Source organism: Eleutherodactylus coqui, chromosome 7, assembly GCF_035609145.1.
Source record: "Eleutherodactylus coqui strain aEleCoq1 chromosome 7, aEleCoq1.hap1, whole genome shotgun sequence".
Lineage (NCBI taxonomy): Eukaryota > Metazoa > Chordata > Amphibia > Anura > Eleutherodactylidae > Eleutherodactylus > Eleutherodactylus coqui.
The window spans coordinates 6,463,538-6,483,701 of NC_089843.1; the positions used below are offsets into that span (position 1 = coordinate 6,463,538).

Here is a 20,164-nt window from a genome sequence, read left to right on the forward strand (position 1 = left end):
ACTGCCACCACCCCGCGGGCCTTATACAAATGTGCCAGGGTCTGAAATCAAAGAAAGGTTCCGTCCGGTGTCGCCAACAGAGCAAAATGTGATTGTTCTTGTGAGACACCAAGTCATCTTGTAGATACTGGCCAACAAACATACACGATGTTCATGCGAGCTCTCAGACCTCTCAGGGTCCCATTATTGCATGATGAAGGACCGTCCCAAAGCTGCTGTAACATCATGTATGTTTGTCTGCCGTTACACGGTCTCATATCTACAGGATCACTGGGTGGCCCTCACTGAGAACAATCACACTTCAGTATTTGAAATAGTCCTTCACCTCCACACTGGTGGGGGAGGGTAGGAGCATAACCCTGTGTTGGTATAGCAGAGCCAGTAGCGATGGGTTGTGTGCAGGGGGGTCTGGAAAGTCCTCACACCCTCTCACTTCTTTTACATGTTGTTTCGTTGTGTCCCCCTCATTCTGCACTCCGTACCCCATAATGACAAAGTGACCAACTAACGTCCTGCATTGACATAAGTATTCACACCCTTTGGTATGATTACATTCAGCTGTCGGCCTCCCATTTTTCTTGATCACCTGAGATGTTTCTACACCTTGGAGTCATCTGTAGTAAATTAATAATCCTCTTTATTTGTACAGCACCAGCGTATTCCACAGCATGGGAGAACACATACAATACAACAATCACATGTGATATACAATCAGTTTGAAACAAGGTGGGGTGATACAGGAGGTACAAGGGGGGGATGGGGCATGGGGAACGCAGGCAGTTAGGGGAATCACATGTGGAAATTAGTTATTAGGAAGCAAACTGGGTGGGGTGGTAAGGAGGCACAGGGGTAGAGGTCATATGTGATAGGCAGGGTGTGGGGAGCCATAGGGAGGGGCAGGGGACTAGGTCAGGGGATTTGGTATGCCTCCCTAAAGAGGTGCGTTTTTAAGGTGCGTCTGAAATTTCATGCATCAGGGATTGTCCGTATGCCTTGGGGTAGAGCATTCCAGAGGATGGGTGCAGCTCTGCTGAAGTCCTGTAGGCGGGCGTGTTCGTATTACAGGGGTGTTTAGTCTGAGTCCGGATCGGAGTGTGCGGGCTGGGTGATGTACAGGAAGGAAGCGATGTAAGGTGCCACGGAGAGCATTGTGGGTGAGGGTGATGAGTTTGAATTGAGTTCTGCAGTTTATGGGCAGCCAGTGCAGCGACTGGCATAGTGCAGAGGTGTCTGAGTAACGGCTGGACAGGAAGATGAGCCTGGCTGCTGCGTTTAGTATGGATTGGAATGGAGCGGGTCTGGTGCGGGGAAGGCCGATGAATAGCGAGTTGCAGTAGTCAAATTAAGAGTGGATGAGGATGACAACGAGTGTCTATAGCATGTCCGTGGTGAGGAACAGATGGATGTTAGCAATATTCCTGAGATGCATGTGGCATGTTTGGGCCGGAGATTGGATGCGAGGGTAAAGCAGAGGTCTGAGTCCAGTGTGGCCCCAAGGTAGCAGGCATGCTGTCTGGAGGTTATGGTGGTGCCAGACACTGGAATGAAAATGTTGGGGGGTCAATTGGTTGCGGGTGGAAAGACGAGGAGCTCCGTTTTTGAGAGGTTAAGTTTGAGAAAGCGGAAGGACATAGTATTAGAGACAGCGGACAGACAGCCGGTGATATTTTGGAGGAATGGTTCAAAGATCTCACGGGAGGAGGTGTATAGTTAGGTATTGTTGGTGTAGAAATGGTATTGGAGGCCAGATTTGCGGATGGTTTGTTAAATTGGGGCTGTGTAGATATAGAAGCGAAGGGGACCAAGGACCGAGCCCTGGGGTACCCCAACAGTGAGAGGAAGTATAGAGCGGACAGTGAGCCAGCGAAGGAAACACTGAAAGAGCGGCCCGAGAAGTAGGAGGAGAACCAGGAGAGAGCGGTGTACTTTAGGCCAAAAGAGCAAAGCATACTGAGGAGGAGGTTATGGTCAACCGTGTCAAATGTTGCGGAAAGGTCAAGGAGGATTAGTAGGGAGTAGTCTCCTCTAGACTTAGTCCTAATCAGGTCATTTGATACTTTTGTGAGGGCAGTTTTGGTCGAGTCCAGTCTGCTGATTAAATATGAGACTCCCCTCCCCTGTCTATATAATGTCTCACCACTCACAATCCATGTCAGAACCAAAACCAAGCCATAAGAAGGAAATAACTGCCTGTAGAGCTCAGAGACAGGATTGTGTGGAGGTGCAGATCTGGAGAAGCTACAAAAACATTTTTGTTGCCCTGAAAGTTCCCAAGAAGACAGCGGCCCCCATAATACTGACATGGAAGAACAACCAGGACTCTTCCAAGAGCCGCCGATCCCAAAACTTAGGGGAGAAGGGTCTTGTAAGAGAGGTGACCAAGAACCCAACGGTCACTGTGGCTGAGCTCCAAATATACTGTGTGCACATGGCAGAAACTTCCAGAAGGTCAACCATCCCTGCAGCCTCCACCAATCTGGGCTTTATGGCAGAAGGGCCAGAAAGAAGCCTCATCAATAAGACAAATGGAGTTACCAAAAAGACCCTAAAAACCCTCAGACTGCTAGGAACAAGATTCTCTGCTCTAATGACAGCAAGATGGAACTTTTTGGACTGTAATCATTCTGTCTGGAGGAAACCAGTCGCCGCTCATCACCTGCCAAATACCATCCCTACAGTGAAGCCTGGTGGTGGAGCAACCATGCTGGGGGAGGGGAGATCAGTTAGGGTGGATGGAAACCAGGCGCCGCTCATCACCTGCCAAATACCATCCCTACAGTGAAGCCTGGTGGTGGAGCAATCATGCTGGGGGAGGGGAGATCAGTTAGGGTGGATGGAAAGCGTAATGGAGTGAAGTACAGAGATAATGACAACCTGATCCAGAGCACAGGGGAGCTCAGACTGGGCAGAAGGGTCACCTACCAACAAGACAATGATCCTAAGACCCCACAACACAGGAGTGGGGACAACTCTGTGAATGTCCTTGAGTGGCCCAGCCAGAGCCCTGAACCCAATGGGACATCTCTGGGGAGACCTGACAATGGCTGTCCACAGACGGCCCCCATCCAACCTGACAGAGGGTAGAGGATCCCCAAATCCAGGGGTGCAAACCTTATGGCATCATCCCCAAGAAGACTGGAGGCTGGAATCACTGCCAGTGGGGCTTCAGCTAATACTGAGTACAGGGTGGGAAACCTTATGTCACTGCTAAATGGGGGGGGGGTCATTAAAAAACAAAATTACAACAATTTTTTTGGGTTCTGTTGTCACTTTGTCATTATGGGGTCCTGAGTGCAGAATGAGGGGCAGCACAAGGACACAACATAACAACATATAAGAAAAGTGAGGGGGTGTGAGGACTGGAGCTGGTAGTGATGGGTACAGGGGTGACTTATGTTGTATATTGGGAAGTCAGTGCAGCGGTGACCTATTGTGTAGGTATAGGGGAGCCAGTGCTCGCAGTAATGGGTCTGTGCTTCCATGTTGATCCTCCGTTCCTCAGGCCGGGGTTAGATTCTCCGCTCAGTACATTACAATACTGGTTTGTGACGGTTTTCATTATATTTGTGTTTTTTTCTCTCTCTGTACAGCTATTGGATCTTTTCATTAAATGGGACTGGTCGACCTACCTGGCGGACTACGGGCAACCCAACTGTAAATATCTGCGGGTCAACCCCACCACCGCGCTCACTTTACTGGAGAAGTAAGTTGTACCGGAGAAGTCAGTCCTAATGCGATCCTCTGCCCGGGCATCGGCAATGCTGATAATACGGATAATTACCATCATCGTCATGGGGCGATTCCGCTCCGCTTAAGTAATCGGGTTACTGTGTTAATAAATGATGCCCTTCTGAGTAAGGCCGCTTTCACACGGCTGAGAAAATTGAGCAAGATTTGTGTGTTACAGAATGCGCAAACCTCGCACGAATATGAACCCCATATTTTTGAACGGAGACCCACACAGGAGCGATTCTGTCCTGCATCGCGGTGCGGGAAAAAATCACAGTATGTTGTATGTTTGGGCGTTCCCTCGGAACGCCTCGTCGGTTGTTTTCATTGCAGCGGGTGTAATGTGGATGCGAGTGCGGTATGAGATTTCCAATTGAGAACAATATAAAACACTTGCCGATACACTGTTGCCACTTTCAGCCACGCCGGAGGATCGCTACTTCCCTGAAGAGATGCGAAGCGTAACACCCCGCATCCACGGGAAAACTGCACGTTCACGAGCGCGATTTCAAGCCAAGTTGCAAAGCCTGATTATCTCTGTCGCCTGTGTGAAATTAGCCTAAGACATAGTGGCCAGCCCTGTGTTGTAGAAGGCAGCGGGTCTGGTACATAGGGGGTCCGCCCCAGCAGGGATGTGATATAGGAGAGGCATACAAGGGGGTAACATGTCAGTGACACGGCCTGCACCGTCACCGCCTCTTAGAGCATCCTGTTGCATTGCCTGGTTTCTCCTTCCTCACTGTTGATCATCTTTCTACTCCACATCTCTATTCTCCCCATTGATGTTGTCGTCCTCTGTGTTTTAACCCTTCATTCCCTTACTTTTCTTAATCTGTTTTGCCTTTTACTTCTCCTAAGCAGTCACGGTTGTAATATGGAAGCAATGTAATACAGCACCAAGAGAGCTCTGTGAGCTCAAACCATCCCTCTTCCCCCCACTATCACTTTAGCTCTCTTACCCCCCCCCGCCGTCACTTTAGCCCGCTCTCCCCCCCGCCGTCACTTTAGCCCGCTCTCCCCCCGCCGTCACTTTAGCCCGCTCTCCCCCCGCCGTCACTTTAGCCCGCTCTCCCCCCGCCGTCACTTTAGCCCGCTCTCCCCCCGCCGTCACTTTAGCCCGCTCTCCCCCCGCCGTCACTTTAGCCCGCTCTCCCCCCGCCGTCACTTTAGCCCGCTCTCCCCCCGCCGTCACTTTAGCCCGCTCTGCCCCCGCCGTCACTTTAGCCCGCTCTGCCCCCGCCGTCACTTTAGCCCGCTCTGCCCCCGCCGTCACTTTAGCCCGCTCTGCCCCCGCCGTCACTTTAGCCCGCTCTGCCCCCGCCATGTCTTTAGTTCTCTCCTCCGCCATCAGTTTATCCCGCTCTCCCCATGTCTTTAGCCCTCTTTCCCCCACCGTCACTTTATCCCGCTCTCCCCGCCATGTATTTTGTTCTCTCCCCTCGCCGTCACTTTATCCCGCTCTCCCCGCCATGTCTTTGGCTCTCTTCCCCCACCGTCACTCTATCCCTCTCCCTGCTACGTCTTTAGTTCTCTCCCTCCGCCATGTCTTTAGTTCTCTCCCCCGCCGTCACTTTATCCCGCTCTCCCCGCCATGTCTTTAGTTTTCCTTCCCCGTCGTCACTTTATCCCACTCTCCCCCACAGTCACTCTTATCCCGCTCTCCCCCGCCGTCACTTTATCCCTTTCTCCCCCCGCCATGTCTTTAGTTCTCTCCCCCCGCCGTCACTTTATCCTGCTCTCCCCGCCATGTCTTTAGTCCTCTCCCCCCGCCGTCACTTTACCGCTCTCTCCCTGACATGTCTTTAGCCCTCTTCCCCCTGCTGTCACTTTATCCCGCTCTCCCCGCCTTGTTTTTTTTTGGTTCTCTTCCCCCACAGTCACTTTATCTTTTTCCCCGCCATGTCTTTAGTTCTCTTCCCCCCCGCCGTCACTTTATCCCTCTCTCCCCCACCATGTCTTTAGTTCTCTCCCCCCGCCGTCACTTTATCCCTCTCTCCCCCCGCCATGTCTTTAGTTCTCTCCCCCCGCCATGTCTTTAGTTCTCTCCCCCCGCCATGTCTTTGGTTCTCTCCCCCCGCCATGTCTTTAATTCTCTCCCCCCGCCGTCACTTTATCCCTCTCTCCCAGCCATGTCTTTAGCCCTCTTCCCCCCCCCCCCACAGGCTGTCACTTTATCCCTCTCTCCATGCCATGTCTTTAATTCTCTCCCCCCGCCGTCACTTTATCCCTCTCTCCCCGCCATGTCTTTAGTTCTCTCCCCCCGTTGTCACTTTATCCCGCTCTCCCCGCCATGTCTTTAGTTCTCTCCCCGCGCCGTCACTTTACTTCGCTCTCCCCGCCATGTCTTTAGTTCTCTCCCCCGCCGTCACTTTATCCCGCTCTCCCCACCATGTCTTTAGTTCTCTCCCCCAGCCGTTACTTTATCCCACTCCCCCCCGCCATCACTTTATCCCGCTCTCCCCACCATGTCTTTAGTTCTCTCCCCCCGCTGTCACTTTACCGCTCTCTCCCTGCCATGTCTTTAGCCCTCTCCCCCCCCCCCCCCACTATCACTTTATCCTGCTCTCCCCACCATGTCTTTAGCCCTCTCCCCCCCCGCTATCATTTTATCCTGCTCTCCCCACCATGTCTTTAGTTCTCTCCCCCCCCGTTGTCACTTTATCCCGCTCTCCCCACCATGTCTTTAGTTCTCTCCCCCCGCTGTCACTTTACCGCTCTCTCCCTGCCATGTCTTTAGCCCTCCCCCCCCCCCCCCCCGCTATCACTTTATCCTGCTCTCCGCACCATGTCTTTAGTTCTCTCCCCCCGCTGTCACTTTACCACTCTCTCCCCACCATGTCTTTAGCCCTCTCCCCCCTCCCCCGCTATCATTTTATCCTGCTCTCCCCACCATGTCTTTAGTTCTCTCTCCCCCCCCCCCCCATCACTTTATCCCGCTCTCCCCGCCATGTCTTTAGTTCTCTCCCCCCCGCTGTCACTTATCCTGCTCTCCCCGCCATGTCTTTAGTTCCCCCCCCCCCCATCACTTTATCCCGCTTTCCCCACCATGTCTTTAGTTCTCTCCCCCCGCTGTCACTTTACCACTCTCTCCCTGCCATGTCTTTAGTTCTCTCCCCCCCCCCCCCATCACTTTATCCCGCTCTCCCCGCCATGTCTTTAGTTCTCTCCCCCCGCCGTCACTTTACCGCTCTCTCCCTGCCATGTCTTTAGCCCTCCCCCCCCCCCCCCCGCTATCACTTTATCCTGCTCTCCCCACCATGTCTTTAGTTCTCTCCCCCCGCCGTCACTTTATCCCATGCCATGACGTCTTTTCACCTTCTGTTCCTTTCCCATAACTTCAGCCTTCCCTTCCTTGTAAGTGATGTTCTCTTTCCCCTCTGTGTATACGGCGCCATCATCTACATTTCTCTGCTGTGCTTTAGTAGCTGCACACTGACACGTTTTCCACCATTGCGTTGTATGGCATGAGCTCAGTTCAGTGTATTCCTGCATCTCCCATTCACGACATTGACTTCTGGTTTCCATATTTCTCCCCCTCCACGGTGATTTCTTGTCTGGTAAAGAGCCCACCGCGTGTAAGTATATGGCTGCTACTAAACAGTCGGTGTACGGGGCTGGATCCTGCGTCCCGCTCCTACCTTACTAAACCTTTGTACTTGTTACTGACCTGCTGTGATTTTGGGTGATCCTTATGTGCTGTGTGACTACAAGTCTCAGCATGGCCGAGCACCATTGGTAGAGATAGAACTACTGATAGAGTAGCCGTGCGAGGAGTGCAGAGCAGGATGGGTAGCCGATAACCAAATATGGCTGCGATCTTAGAGTATACCGCCACTTCTGTCAGCATAATAAGGCAAATGTACAAATAAGATCCAAATGGGAAACCCCTTTAAGAGCCCGTCACACCACATTTGTGATGGAACCTTTCCCAGCATGTAAGAATAGTGTATGATGTATGTGCTGCCCGTGTGCACCTTAGCCGGATTCCATTTTGGTTTTCATCACAAGTTTATAAAAGTACTGAAAACTTTTTGGAGGGGCATAAAACTAATTCTGGGAAGGTGAGATCTCAGCTAGGAGGAAATGGTCGGAGTCTGATCTATCAGCAGTCACGCATTCTACGGTTCATGCGGAATACTTGGGGGTCGAGATTACCGATTACCGTAGTAGGGCTATGAAGTGGCTGCAGACCTACCTCTGCTTCATGGCAGCTCTTGGGGGGGGGGAGTGTTGTGTACCTGCATGATCTAACAGCACTTAGGTGTTTATATGTACTGTGCCTCGTATTATGTCGCTGTTTTCTCAGAATCTGTTTTTAATAGGTTGTTCTTTTTGTTACATTTTGTTACTTTTTTTGTATTTTCTTTTACTGCTTCTTTTTATCTTTTTGGTACCATTTTTGGTTTTAACATTTGTGCGTTTTATGTAAATGGACAGAACAGAAAATGACCTATTGTGAAACATGTTTTTAAAGAATAATGAGATATATAGATATTTTTTTCTACATTTTCGATATCGCGATCTATATGGGGGGGGGGGGGGGGAATCCTACAACCCTGCAGTTCTCCCCTGATCGGTGTGAGGGCTCTACTTTTGCAAAGTGACCCGTGGTTTTTATTACTACCATTTGGGGTTACATATGATTTTTGATGCAGACCAGCTAACAAAATTGCACAATTCCAGCATTTCATATTTTTTTCGGTCAGCGCTCACCGTGCCAGAGTAATGTGATATTGTAATAACAGTCACATTATAATGACGAAGCAATACCATTCTTTTATGTTTTCCTTTTAGATGAGAACTTGTGATCATTCCACTGCTCATAAGGTGTTCTGCAATACTATAGTATTGCAGTGCACTGTATTCTGACAGGCATCCATGGGCACATCTTAATAGGCAATCATTCAGGACAGCTTTGAGTTGCCATGATACCCAAACAGCGCTTCTCAGGGCATTTCACAGCAGCATTTAAATGGTTAACAGCTGTTTTTGTAGTTCTCACAGGTATTGGCTGTCAGACAGCTAACCCCCCCCCCCCCCGTGTATGGAGCAGGTTAGGCTCCTGAGCCCCCTCCATACCATGACGTACGCTGTACATGTACAACACGTGTCAGGAAGAGGTTTTAGTCCAGTCACATGACTGGGAATGTGAACCTGCGCAGCAGCGTTTTCACTGTGACCCCCATGCTGTTGTCCCGTCGCCAACATCAATGTCCCATTCTGACGTTTCCATAGGTGCATGCAGCGTTTTAGCATTCTACCACCAGTGTCTCAGATCCAGGCTGCTTCTACTAATATTAACCATCTGTTTTTTCCCCAGAATGAAGGATACTAGCAGGAAAAACAACGTCTTCGCTCAGTTCCGAAAGAACGAACGGGACAAGCAGAAGCTCATAGAAACGGTGGCCAAGCAGCTCCGGGGGCTGATCAACAGCCACCATTCATAAAGGCCCGACTGACGGGACTGTGCAGCACTGAGCCCATCCTAGTATGTCGCTCCGAAGGGTGACCAGGCAGTTGCTGCCCTCTCGTAAATCATATTGCTGGGCCAGGACTAAACAAGGGGATATAGGATTTTCTTAAGCTTTAGGCAGGTGCTGGTGGCTGTTCTTTACTATTGCACTGATATTAGAGTTTTGACATGTACAGTGTTAGAAAATTTTACATGTTTTTAGTACACGCAGCACTGATGCAAAACTACTTATAGATACATGGAATTGGGGAATGTAACCGCCGTGCACTCCAACCTGTAACTGATCATTGCCTTCACACTAAGCCACAGGAGGAATATGGGGCAGGGACTCTGGTTTCTGGAAATACTCAATAGATCTTCTATGGGGAAGAAGTAATATAGTGCAGGAGATGGGCCTGGTGATACTGATCTCAACTCTTCTGTCATCTACTGTCTACATCAACTTTATTTACTAGCCGATCAACTGATTTATTTGTTTTCAAAGTAGATCAAAATTCCCAATATAGTTCTGTGGATTTAATTCCAACAATTAGAATACAATGTCTCTGGGGGGTCCAGTCAGGAAGAGCACGTCTCTGGGGGGTCCAGTCAGGAAGAGCACGTCTCTGGGGGGTCCAGTCAGGAAGAGCACGTCTCTGGGGGGTCCAGTCAGGAAGAGCACGTCTCTGGGGGGTCCAGTCAGGAAGAGCACGTCTCTGGGGGGTCCAGTCAGGAAGAGCACGTCTCTGGGGGGTCCAGTCAGGAAGAGCACGTCTCTGAGGGGTCCAGTCAGGAAGAGCACGTCTCTGGGGGGTCCATTCAGAAAGAGCACGTCTCTGGGTGGTCCATTCAGAAAGAGCACGTCTCTGGGTGGTCCATTCAGAAAGAGCACGTCTCTGGGTGGTCCATTCAGGAAGAGCACGTCTCTGGGTGGTCCATTCAGGAAGAGCACGTCTCTGGGTGGTCCATTCAGGAAGAGCACGTCTCTGGGTGGTCCATTCAGGAAGAGCACGTCTCTGGGTGGTCCATTCAGGAAGAGCACGTCTCTGGGTGGTCCATTCAGGAAGAGCACGTCTCTGGGTGGTCCATTCAGGAAGAGCACGTCTCTGGGTGGTCCATTCAGGAAGAGCACGTCTCTGGGTGGTCCATTCAGGAAGAGCACGTCTCTGGGTGGTCCATTCAGGAAGAGCACGTCTCTGGGTGGTCCATTCAGGAAGAGCACGTCTCTGGGTGGTCCATTCAGGGAGAGCACGTCTCTGGGTGGTCCATTCAGGGAGAGCACGTCTCTGGGTGGTCCATTCAGGGAGAGCAGTCTCTGGGTGGTCCATTCAGGAAGAGCACGTCTCTGGGTGGTCCATTTAGGAAGAGCACGTCTCTGGGAGTTTTCATCGAGGAGCAGCATGTGGTGGGGGAAAGGGGGGAGGGGAGCCCATCTGGGAAGAGCATGTCTCTGAGGGGAATTCATCCAGGAAGAGCACGTCTCTGGGGGAGGGGGGTGTCCATCTAGGAAGAGCATGTCTCTGGGGGGGGTCCTTCTGGGAAGAGCACATCTCTGGTGGGGGGAATCCATCCAGGAAGAGCACATCTCTGGGGGAGGGGGGGTGTCCATCTAGGAAGAGCACGTCTCTGGGGGGTCCATGCGGGAAGAGCACATCTTTGGGGGGTCCATTCGAGAAGAGCACGTCTCTGGGGGAGAGGGGTGTATCCAAGAAGAGCACGTCTTTTGGGGGTCCATCCGGGCAGAGCATGTCTCAGGAGTTTGCTCAATGCTGATTAGATGTTTCTCAGTCTTGAAATTTTTGACTCTTGTTCTTGTTTGGAAGTACAGTTGATTTCAAAAAGCACCAATGAAATCAGTAAACCATGATAGATATGGAAGTCACTACTGAAAACCGACCGGTGTGTCCCTTCATTTTCAGAAGGAAAAGCCGACCAGTTCTGTCTTTTGATATGAAAAGTTTGGAATAGTGGGAGAGCTCTTGTGCCACACTTTTGTAGCGTTTTTGTGAAGCAACCATCCAAATAATAGACTTCATTGGTGAATCGCAGGCCAGACATCCTCCAAACTAATGAATGGTAAAGTTTTTATGAGGGACATAATGGGATCTTTAGATATCCAGCAGCACTCGTTATCATCCACAGGAGTCTTTGGGTGCGTTGGGTAATGTGGGGTAGATGTCTCACCATGACCCAACCGTTCGTCACAGGTGCGATTCCTCCATGTGTGGCCTGCTGATATGATTGCTTGGACTTCTGCAGTTTGTGGTGTTAGTCGTCTGATGAAACCCACTGCACTGACTTCATATGGTTTTCCTCTGAGAGGGAGGCCTTACGGCAGCGGTAGAGGCCACCCTTCACTGTGCCGGGATACAATATTCAATCTTCATAACTTTAAGGATGCGAGAATCCAGCCGAGGCTTTTTACAAATGTGTTCTTCATCTACCTGCAACTTGGCTTACCCCGGGAGGGGTGGGGGGGTGTCCAGGTCTTTTTTTGCTTCCCTCTTTTGGTTGCTCAAAGTGAATAATCTGCAAGTTGAAGCGGTTTGTATTCTGTGGGACCTTGAGAGTCCATCTCTAACCAAGTGTTTTTGATGACCTTCATTTCTCCTGGGGTCAGTCTGTTATAAACGCATAATCCATTGTGTAATGTAGCAAGCATCGGTCCCTGTGGAAGGAATCTGATCCTTGGAGTAGTTACTTGTGTGGTCCGATCAGCCAGACCTCCCATGCTCCGAGGCTCGCTCTTCTCACATGACTTTGTTCTATAGGAAGGAAGCACAATGTGCCCTACTTCACTACCTGTCTTAATAGTGTGTTGTTTAAATCATGGGCTTTTCATTACTAAAGAAGCAATTTGCCATCCAAACTGTGAGGTGCCATAACTGTCAGGCATGGAGGCTCTTCTCCTATTGGTGCCATAACTGTCAGACGTGGAGGTTCTCCTCCTATCGGTGCCATAACTGTCAGGCATGGAGGCTCTCCTCCTATCGGTGCCATAACTGTCAGGCATGGAGGTTCTCCTCCTATCGGTGCCATAACTGTCAGGCATGGAGGTTCTCCTCCTATCGGTGCCATAACTGTCAGGCATGGAGGTTCTCCTCCTATCGGTGCCATAACTGTCAGGCATGGAGGCTCTTCTCCTATCGGTGCCATAACTGTCAGACGTGGAGGTTCTCCTCCTATCGGTGCCATAACTGTCAGGCATGGAGGTTCTCCTCCTATCGGCTCTCTTTACGAAATTCTATTTTGTATTGTATGTGATGGAGAAAGTGCCCTCCCTCCTTACCCCTTCTCTACCCAATGATGATACCACCTTACAACTACATGTAGCATGACCCCAGAAACCAATCTGCCTCTGATTACCTCTGTAGAATAGCATGGTGTCTGGGCACTTGATGCAGGGGATTGTGGTGTCAGAAGTGGGATACTAATCCACACTATTGTTTAAACAATAGCACTTCTGTGCGCTGGGTCATTGCATTAAGTACAGCTTTTGTCTTCCCCACCGTAGAGCCACTGCACACTGATAACTAGCGCAGCGCCATACGCTGTCCAGTGGCCCAGAGTGAGACTTGCAGGCTCAGCCCCATTTGATTGCACAGGACAGAAATCTGTCTGCATTATACGTCATCTTGAAACAGCTGTATCTGTTGTCTAGTAAACCTCCGGAAAAATCATCGATAGTTAATCGCATGGGACCCGCTATATGGGATCCCCGGCGATCACCTGGCCTGGCTGTCAGGGCAGCAGGCCAAACGTCATTCATAGGAGACTGGACCGGAAACGGCCTAGCTGGCTTCACTGCCATTGATTTGAATGAGAGTGAACCAGTCTAGGCCATTCCAGTCCCGTCTCTTATGACACACAACCAGTCCGCTGCACTAACAGCCGGGTGATCGGCAGCGATCACAGCAGATCCCCTGTGATTAACTATTCATGACTTATCCTGAGGATAGTTTTTATCTACAAATCCCCATTTAACAATCATACTTCCACAGTTTCAGCCGGGTCCTTTCCCTTTTTGTACAGGGTTACTAACCTTGACTGATCTGAGGGCAAAAGAGCTGAGGAGCCGTTTTCTTGGTCTCTTACAGCCGTATTAATCAGATTTTTGCTGACCTTTATATAGTACTCTGTGTACATCTTGTACGCAGACTCTGTGTTGTCCATGTACCGATGCCTGAAGGTCACAACACACCCTTCGGCCTATTGCTGAGCTATGGTGGAGTCCTCAGAACCAGAATGCATGTTGTCTTGAAGCGACCCTCCGGTTTAGGGACAATATTCTGTCCCGGGGGTGGAGGGAGTTTCTTACCTGCTTCTTCTCTGCTGCACCTCTCATCTGCCAGTTCCAGGTCTCTTTTCCGGCCAACCAAGATGCCCAACACAATTTTTAGACTACCTAATCCCCGCAGTGCATGAGTAGTGTAAAGGTCCTTTTACACAGGACGAATGTCAGGCAAACGATGCCCGACACTCGTCCCTGTATCCCCGCGCTCCAGTGCTCCTGCACGGGAGCTAGCAGAGCAGGCTGGCTCACAGAGCGGCCACCAGGGGGCGGGGCAGTGCAGGAGATTTCTCTCCTCTCGCTCCCCCGCCCCCCCTCCATTCACATAACACAGCGGTCGTTCACTACTGAACGTCAGCTGTTTAAACTGCAAGATGAGCGATGCGCTGACCGTCCATTGTTGATGCTGCATAAAACATCAGCGATGAAGCTCATCGTTCATTGCACAGTTTAAACAGCCACCATTCAGTAGTGAGCGGCCGCTATGTTATGTGAATGGAGGGCGGGGGAGCGCGAGGAGAGAAATATCCTGCACTGCCCCGCCCCCTGCTGGCCGCTCCGTGACCCAGCCTGCTCTGCTAGCTCCCATGCAGGAGCGCGGAGACCAAGGGATAAGTGTCGGGCATTGTTTTCCCCACATTCGTTCTGTGTGACTGGGGCTTTACACTACTCATGCACTATATCTGGTCAGCGCCCGCCGTTCTGTAAGCACTGCCTACTGTGCATTAGGTGGTTACATAATAGTGGTGGCCATTTTGGACTGCCAGAAACGGGACGCGGAACTAGTAAATTGGAGGGACGATATTGAAGAGTTGCTACAACTAATCTACCCCTTCTTGGGTCCCAAGACACAAAACTGATGACAGAGCTAAGTATAATTCACAATACGGCATTATTGCAGAGGAACTATATATAATGTGTGACGTGCCAACCCGTTTGTGTCGTCATTGTACGGGTAATGCCAAGATAAAATGCTGATGCTTTGCATGGTTATCATGTACTTATACAGTCACACCCAGAGCTGCATTTAAAGTTCTGCTGGAATCCACTTGCGGTAATTGTAGATGCCAAATAACAGTGCCCTTGTGGAGTTGTAATGGGTTCTCCATAGTGCTATCCTAGGAATAATGCATGATTGGTTTGGCGTGTGTCTTTAATGTCATTGCCACCTATGAAACGGTAAGAGAACCCCAAAAAGCATTTATATTGGACGAGATTCTAGAAAAACTTTACATTACCCGAGTTGTCCCACTTCCAGCTGTTTCGCTGCAGGGAGCAGATAGCTCTGTACTTTGTTTAGTGGCCCAGGTTGGTACTGCAGCTTGAGTCCCATTCACTTAAATAGGACTCACTACGGAGATGTCTGCTTCCTGCAGCAAAACAGCTAGACGTTGGCCGAGCTCTGTAATGATCAGCCATCATGGGACATGTCATGGAGATATGTTCAAGGAGAGCATTGATGTCAGTGAGCTGCGACCTTCACCAGTCGTAGCAAAACAGGCCCATGTGCACAATAAGCAGAGTGCCCGATCACGGGTCTCCAGGAACGCCAGTACTTCGTCCCACTTTACTGGCGGACAGAGATCGACAAAAATATGTGAAGACTGAATCAAGCGCTAGGACATACAACTAAATATATAGGTTGATGTCAGAGGCGCAGAAATCCCCGTAATGTTGCCTTTTTCACGCACCTTTTACCTACACAACGCAGGCGGCCATGAGTGACTGTAGGGTGAGCTCTATAGACTGGTGGCCACCAAGCTGTGGGTCCATGACCGTTGTCACTATAATGACTGAAATAAACCTACTTGACAATAGCTTAACTAGGATGACAAAGGGAAACTTGTATGAATTAGCAGACAGGATGGGTCGGGGTGGAGGCCGAATCCCGTCTGCAGATAGCGCACTTTTAAATCCTCTTTTGCCAGAGAGGAGACTTTACCTTTTGGCTGTTTTTTAAGAGGTGAAGGCTATGATGATCTGGTCAGTCTCCCCAGGGAGTCTGTCATCATCTGGTTTTTGTGCTATAAACCAAATGTCCTGTACTTGGTGTGATGTTAAGTATAATCCATAGAAACCTGGATGCTGTTCTGCGTGACCCCACCAGCCACATATTAACCTTTATGCTGTTCTGTATGACCCCGCCAGCCACATATTAACCTTTATGCTTATCCCGCACCATATGTAAATCCATGTTTCACCATCTGATGGGCGGTCCATCACTGCCTTCGGACCAGGCTCTCTCCCACTCCAGTGTTTGAAAGGCCACTCCTTTCCATCCGTAGTTATGTCTATAGCCCCACCTGCTGGAGACCTCACACATCCCATCACCCCAGTGTTTGCGCACACTGATGATAGCACATGAAGTCAGCTCTGACTCGAGGACTCGCAGAGCATGCGCCGTTATCAGTGCGGTGATGATGGAACGCATGACGTCTCTAGTGGGCAGTGCTGGAGATGTCACTAAGGATGGAGAGGAGCAGGGAGGGAGAGAGCCGGGACGGAAGGCAGCGGTGGACTGTCCATCTGACCGTGCAAAGCTAATTTACATATGGTGCGGAATAAGCATAAAGGTTAATATGTGGCTGGCGGGGTCACGCAGAACAAAATGAAGGTTTCTATGGATTATACTTCACATCACACCAAGTACAGGACATTCGGGTTATAGCACAAAAACTAGGGAAGTAACACTCCAGAGGTCTAGTAGGTGAAGAACAGGTATTTACACCTGTGGAATGTCGACCGGGAGTTACCAGGTGTCACACTGCTAGAATTTGTGTTGACTGGAAATGTAATAAATTGCTTTTCACACCCTTTGTACTATATTATCCTCCTTACAGAGCAAGAATAAACTAACTGAATGCAGAGTGTTGTCTTCCATTCTTTTCCTCTTCTTTAAAGGGGCCTGCCACTAAGGCGGTAAGTCTTCAGAATGGAACATCTATACAATGCCCTATCAACGCCGGCAGCTTCATGCTTTTACATTGACATGCCATAAGTCCTGGGATAGCGGTATATAAATTGATGATGAAGTGGCGTTACCCTTGGGAGCACCCACACCTGTATAAGCTGTGAGGTGTAATCTTCTGAGTGAGGTTGTACACCGGCCAGCGTGCTCATGGTGAGGCATGATAGTGGACTCCAGACAGATGGAACATTCGATTTCTGAAGTTGTGCGGACATTTAACTTTCCTTAATCCACACTGTCACATGTGTACCAAGAAAATATCACAGAAGGCATCACCACCCACAGTGCAGTAGCTGCCCTCGTGTGCTTAATGATCATGGCCAACGGTGGCGGATTATAATTGTTTGTGCCAACAAACAAGTTACTCCGGCAGAAAGCACATCCACATTTGTTGCAGGAAGCCACACACACGTATATCCTGCAGGTCAGGGAAGCGTTCTTTAGCTTTCATGCTTCATGGGAGCAGAAGATCCACCAGAGCTCCTCTGTTATCCCAACAACATCGGAAACAACGTCTCACTTGGGCTCATGAAGTTGCTTAGTGGACCCTAGAGGACTGGCAACATGTGGTGTGGTCTGATGAGTCTCAATACCAATTGTCTTGGGCTGATTGATATTGTTGGTGTGTTGTGTAAACCCAATGATGCCATGGACCCCAGTTGTCAACGAGGCACTGTGCAGGATGGTGGTAGCTCCATACTGGTGTAGGGGGTGTTGTTATGGCATGGGTTGTGTCCATGGGTCTGCTGCAATACATCATTGACCGATGCCTGCTACGTTTAACTGCTTGGTGAGCATCTGCAGCCCTTCATGGACTTCATGAACACCCACACAATTATGAGATATTCCGGCAGCATAATGCACCGTGCCATTGGGTCCACGTTGTCCAAAATTGGTTCAAGGAGCATTCCAGAGTTCCTATGAATGGTGCGGCCTGCAAGTTCACCGAATATGAACCTAGTTGGTCATTTACAGGATGTGGTGGAGAGGTCCATTCACACCCGCGATCTCGTACCTACAAATGCTATGTGGTGGGTGGGTGGGGGGCAACCGCCGCACCCAAGTGCGGCTATCTGATTGGAAGGTGGTGTACTGGGATTCAGCTGTCCATAACACTTGCTTCCACACTCCGACACTCCAAGCATCATTGCAGGCGCTGCTATGCATTCAATGTTACTGCTCATCCATGGTAACCCTTCTCATGAAGTTCTCTACGGATGGTTCTAGTACTAATGGATGTACCAATGGCCTGTGAGACGTCCTGAGTGAGGGCAGACTATGTCTGTGATTACTTCACAGCTCAAACAAGGCTTTGTTTGTCCACCTTGTGTCAGTTTACGAGGTTTCCCTGAACATGGCTGCACACACACCAGAGTTGCCATCTCCCAATAACCTGGCCAACAGTGAACTATTTACTTCTAACGCTTTCCAATCCAATTTGTATCCTGGTTTTCCTAGGGGGCTTACTCTTCTGCTGTTATACAACGGCGCTATCTGCTGGCTAAAGTCAGTACTGCATGAGGTGACACGTTGGATAGGCTCCGACAGCAGAGAGGCTGGCAATACACAGTAAGAAAACCCCAACGGATGTCTTTCAACAGCAGAGCTGTACAGCCTTAAATCATAATGTCTTAAGATGTCAGTCAGTGGATTGAAAAGGGTTAAAGTTCAGACATTAGTGTTTTAGGCTTTGATGAATGACAGTCTTCCTCCTACTTCTCCGATCTTGCAGAATGAGAATATCTTTGGCTAGGTTAGAATCCTTTATCTGGACTTTAATGTAACACCTCAAGTGCAATAGCCTGTATGAAAACTAAGATTCATCTAGTGGCTGGCAACTTTCCCAGCTATATTTAAACTTGAGCAAGTAGAAGAAAGCTTGACACTGGGTAAATTAAAGTATGAGGAGTGATGGATTCTTCCACTGAATGTCGGAGGCTGGACTACTGTTGGTTGTCACAATGCTTCTGTCAACAGATGCACTTACTAGAGAGAGATACTTTGTTAGGGACACATTATGCCATCCTTTGTTAGTGAAGTGCAGCCAGGGTGAATCACAATCTGAACGATTGTCCCTGGAGCCTGTAAATGAAGTGCAAGAAGCCCACAGATGATAAAAGTATATCGGAGAATTTCAGACAATGGAAATCGTTGTGCTGCTCCACTACTTCCCTTATACGTTGAATCTCTGAAAGATGTTAACAAGTTGTAACCCAAACTGTCGAGCTAAAGTTACAGCTACTGAAGTGCAGGGAGATGATGGAAAATTGTCTTGTTTTTATAGGAGGTGTGTGGTTTCCAAATTTTTTCCTATACTTGAGGCCATATTTGCATGGTAAGAGCAAGTTGCATCTGAGATTCTCTGGTGCAACTCACGCCAGACAGTACAGTTTGCTGTGCAATTTGTGAGACACCACCCATTGTAAGTCCTATTCTCATGTGTGAATCTATAAACTGAAGCAGGTCCTATCCCCCCCTCCACCCACCACCCCAAAAATTATAAAAGTTCTACAACACATTATATGTACCCCAGAGGGGATCAACGAGTTATGGCTCTTACAATGCGACAATTGCTTGGTCCATTAGGCAAAAAAATAACGGATTAAATCTCATGAAAAGGTGTATGCTGTCTGTATGAAATCTGATGACTGTATAGGGGAAATAATGAGGGCTTATTGTTATAGATTCACCTAGTCATGCTGCTTGCACTCATTTCTGACATCCCATGAGCACGGAGCAATAAAAATCTGGACCCATCTGACCAGGCGATGTGTAATGTCTTACTAGCCGGCACTGCGTAGGAGCCACGGGTGTAGTAGCCATGCGGGAATGGTGAGTAGTCAGGAGGAAGCTGGGGGTTGTCAGCAGGTAGTTACATTTGCGGTACATGTGGATAAGTTTGAAAACGTAGTCGGGAAGTGAGACAGTCATTATCAGGAAGTCTTGGTTGCAGTACAAATGAATGAAGCAAACAGCATAGTCAGATGGAAAGCCAGAAATCATTATTGGGAAGTCGCGGTTGCAGTACAAATGAATGAAGCAGAAAGCGTAGTGGGGAGGAGATTCAGGAGTTATCAGCAGGTAGTCACAGTTCACAGGAGAGGAGCAGGTTAGGAGATGCAGCTTGATAAAGGCAATGCAGCACAATAATCACGCACTGGTGCAGTGGCAGGGTCAGGCTTTTATAATGAGCCTAATCAAGAAACAGGACCAGGAGCCAGACACTAGATTACAGGGAGCAGGACTGAGAATTATGCAAAGGAACTGTCCACAGGGTTGATGGCTCAAAAAGAAGGGCTACTGCTTGGGGGCGGAGCTGGCCACGCATGAGGGAGGCAGCAGACTGCTGGGGCTCTCCAGAAAGCCCAGGAAGGGAAGACTTTTTGGCCTCTCCTGCATCTCCGGTGACCCGCAGACCTACACCGCTGCACTGCCCAGCTTAAGAGGAGCAGGAGGAAACCTCTCCCGACCCTCTCCGAGAGACCCGCGGATCGGAGCCTACTTCCGTCGGCGCGACGGGAAGCTGGAGACAGAGGGACCGCCGGTCTCATCACCGGAGATATCGGGGAACTAGGCACTATCACCGGCCCCCTCCCCCCAGCAGCGGAGAACATAAGAGCGGGAATACACAGCGCTGGCGCTGCACCCATCCATCCCGCTACTGCCGACACTTACCGAACACAGGACAGCAAGGGCCACCCGCAGAAGGTGAGGAGAGGGAACG

At 49.7% G+C, this 20,164-nt stretch overlaps 1 protein-coding gene across 1 annotated transcript in view; it reads left to right on the plus strand.

Annotated features, from left to right (window-relative positions):
- EXOC6B (exocyst complex component 6B) overlaps positions 1–10,591 on the plus strand; it is a 167,854-nt gene extending 157,263 nt beyond the window's left edge. Inside the window, exons 13-14 of the mRNA XM_066572846.1 lie at positions 3,591–3,703; positions 9,050–10,591. Of these exons, the coding sequence (XP_066428943.1) occupies positions 3,591–3,703; positions 9,050–9,176 (240 nt within the window). The 3' untranslated portion in view covers positions 9,177–10,591. The remainder of the gene's footprint in view (positions 1–3,590; positions 3,704–9,049) is intronic.
- Positions 10,592–20,164: the final 9,573 nt, after the last annotated feature.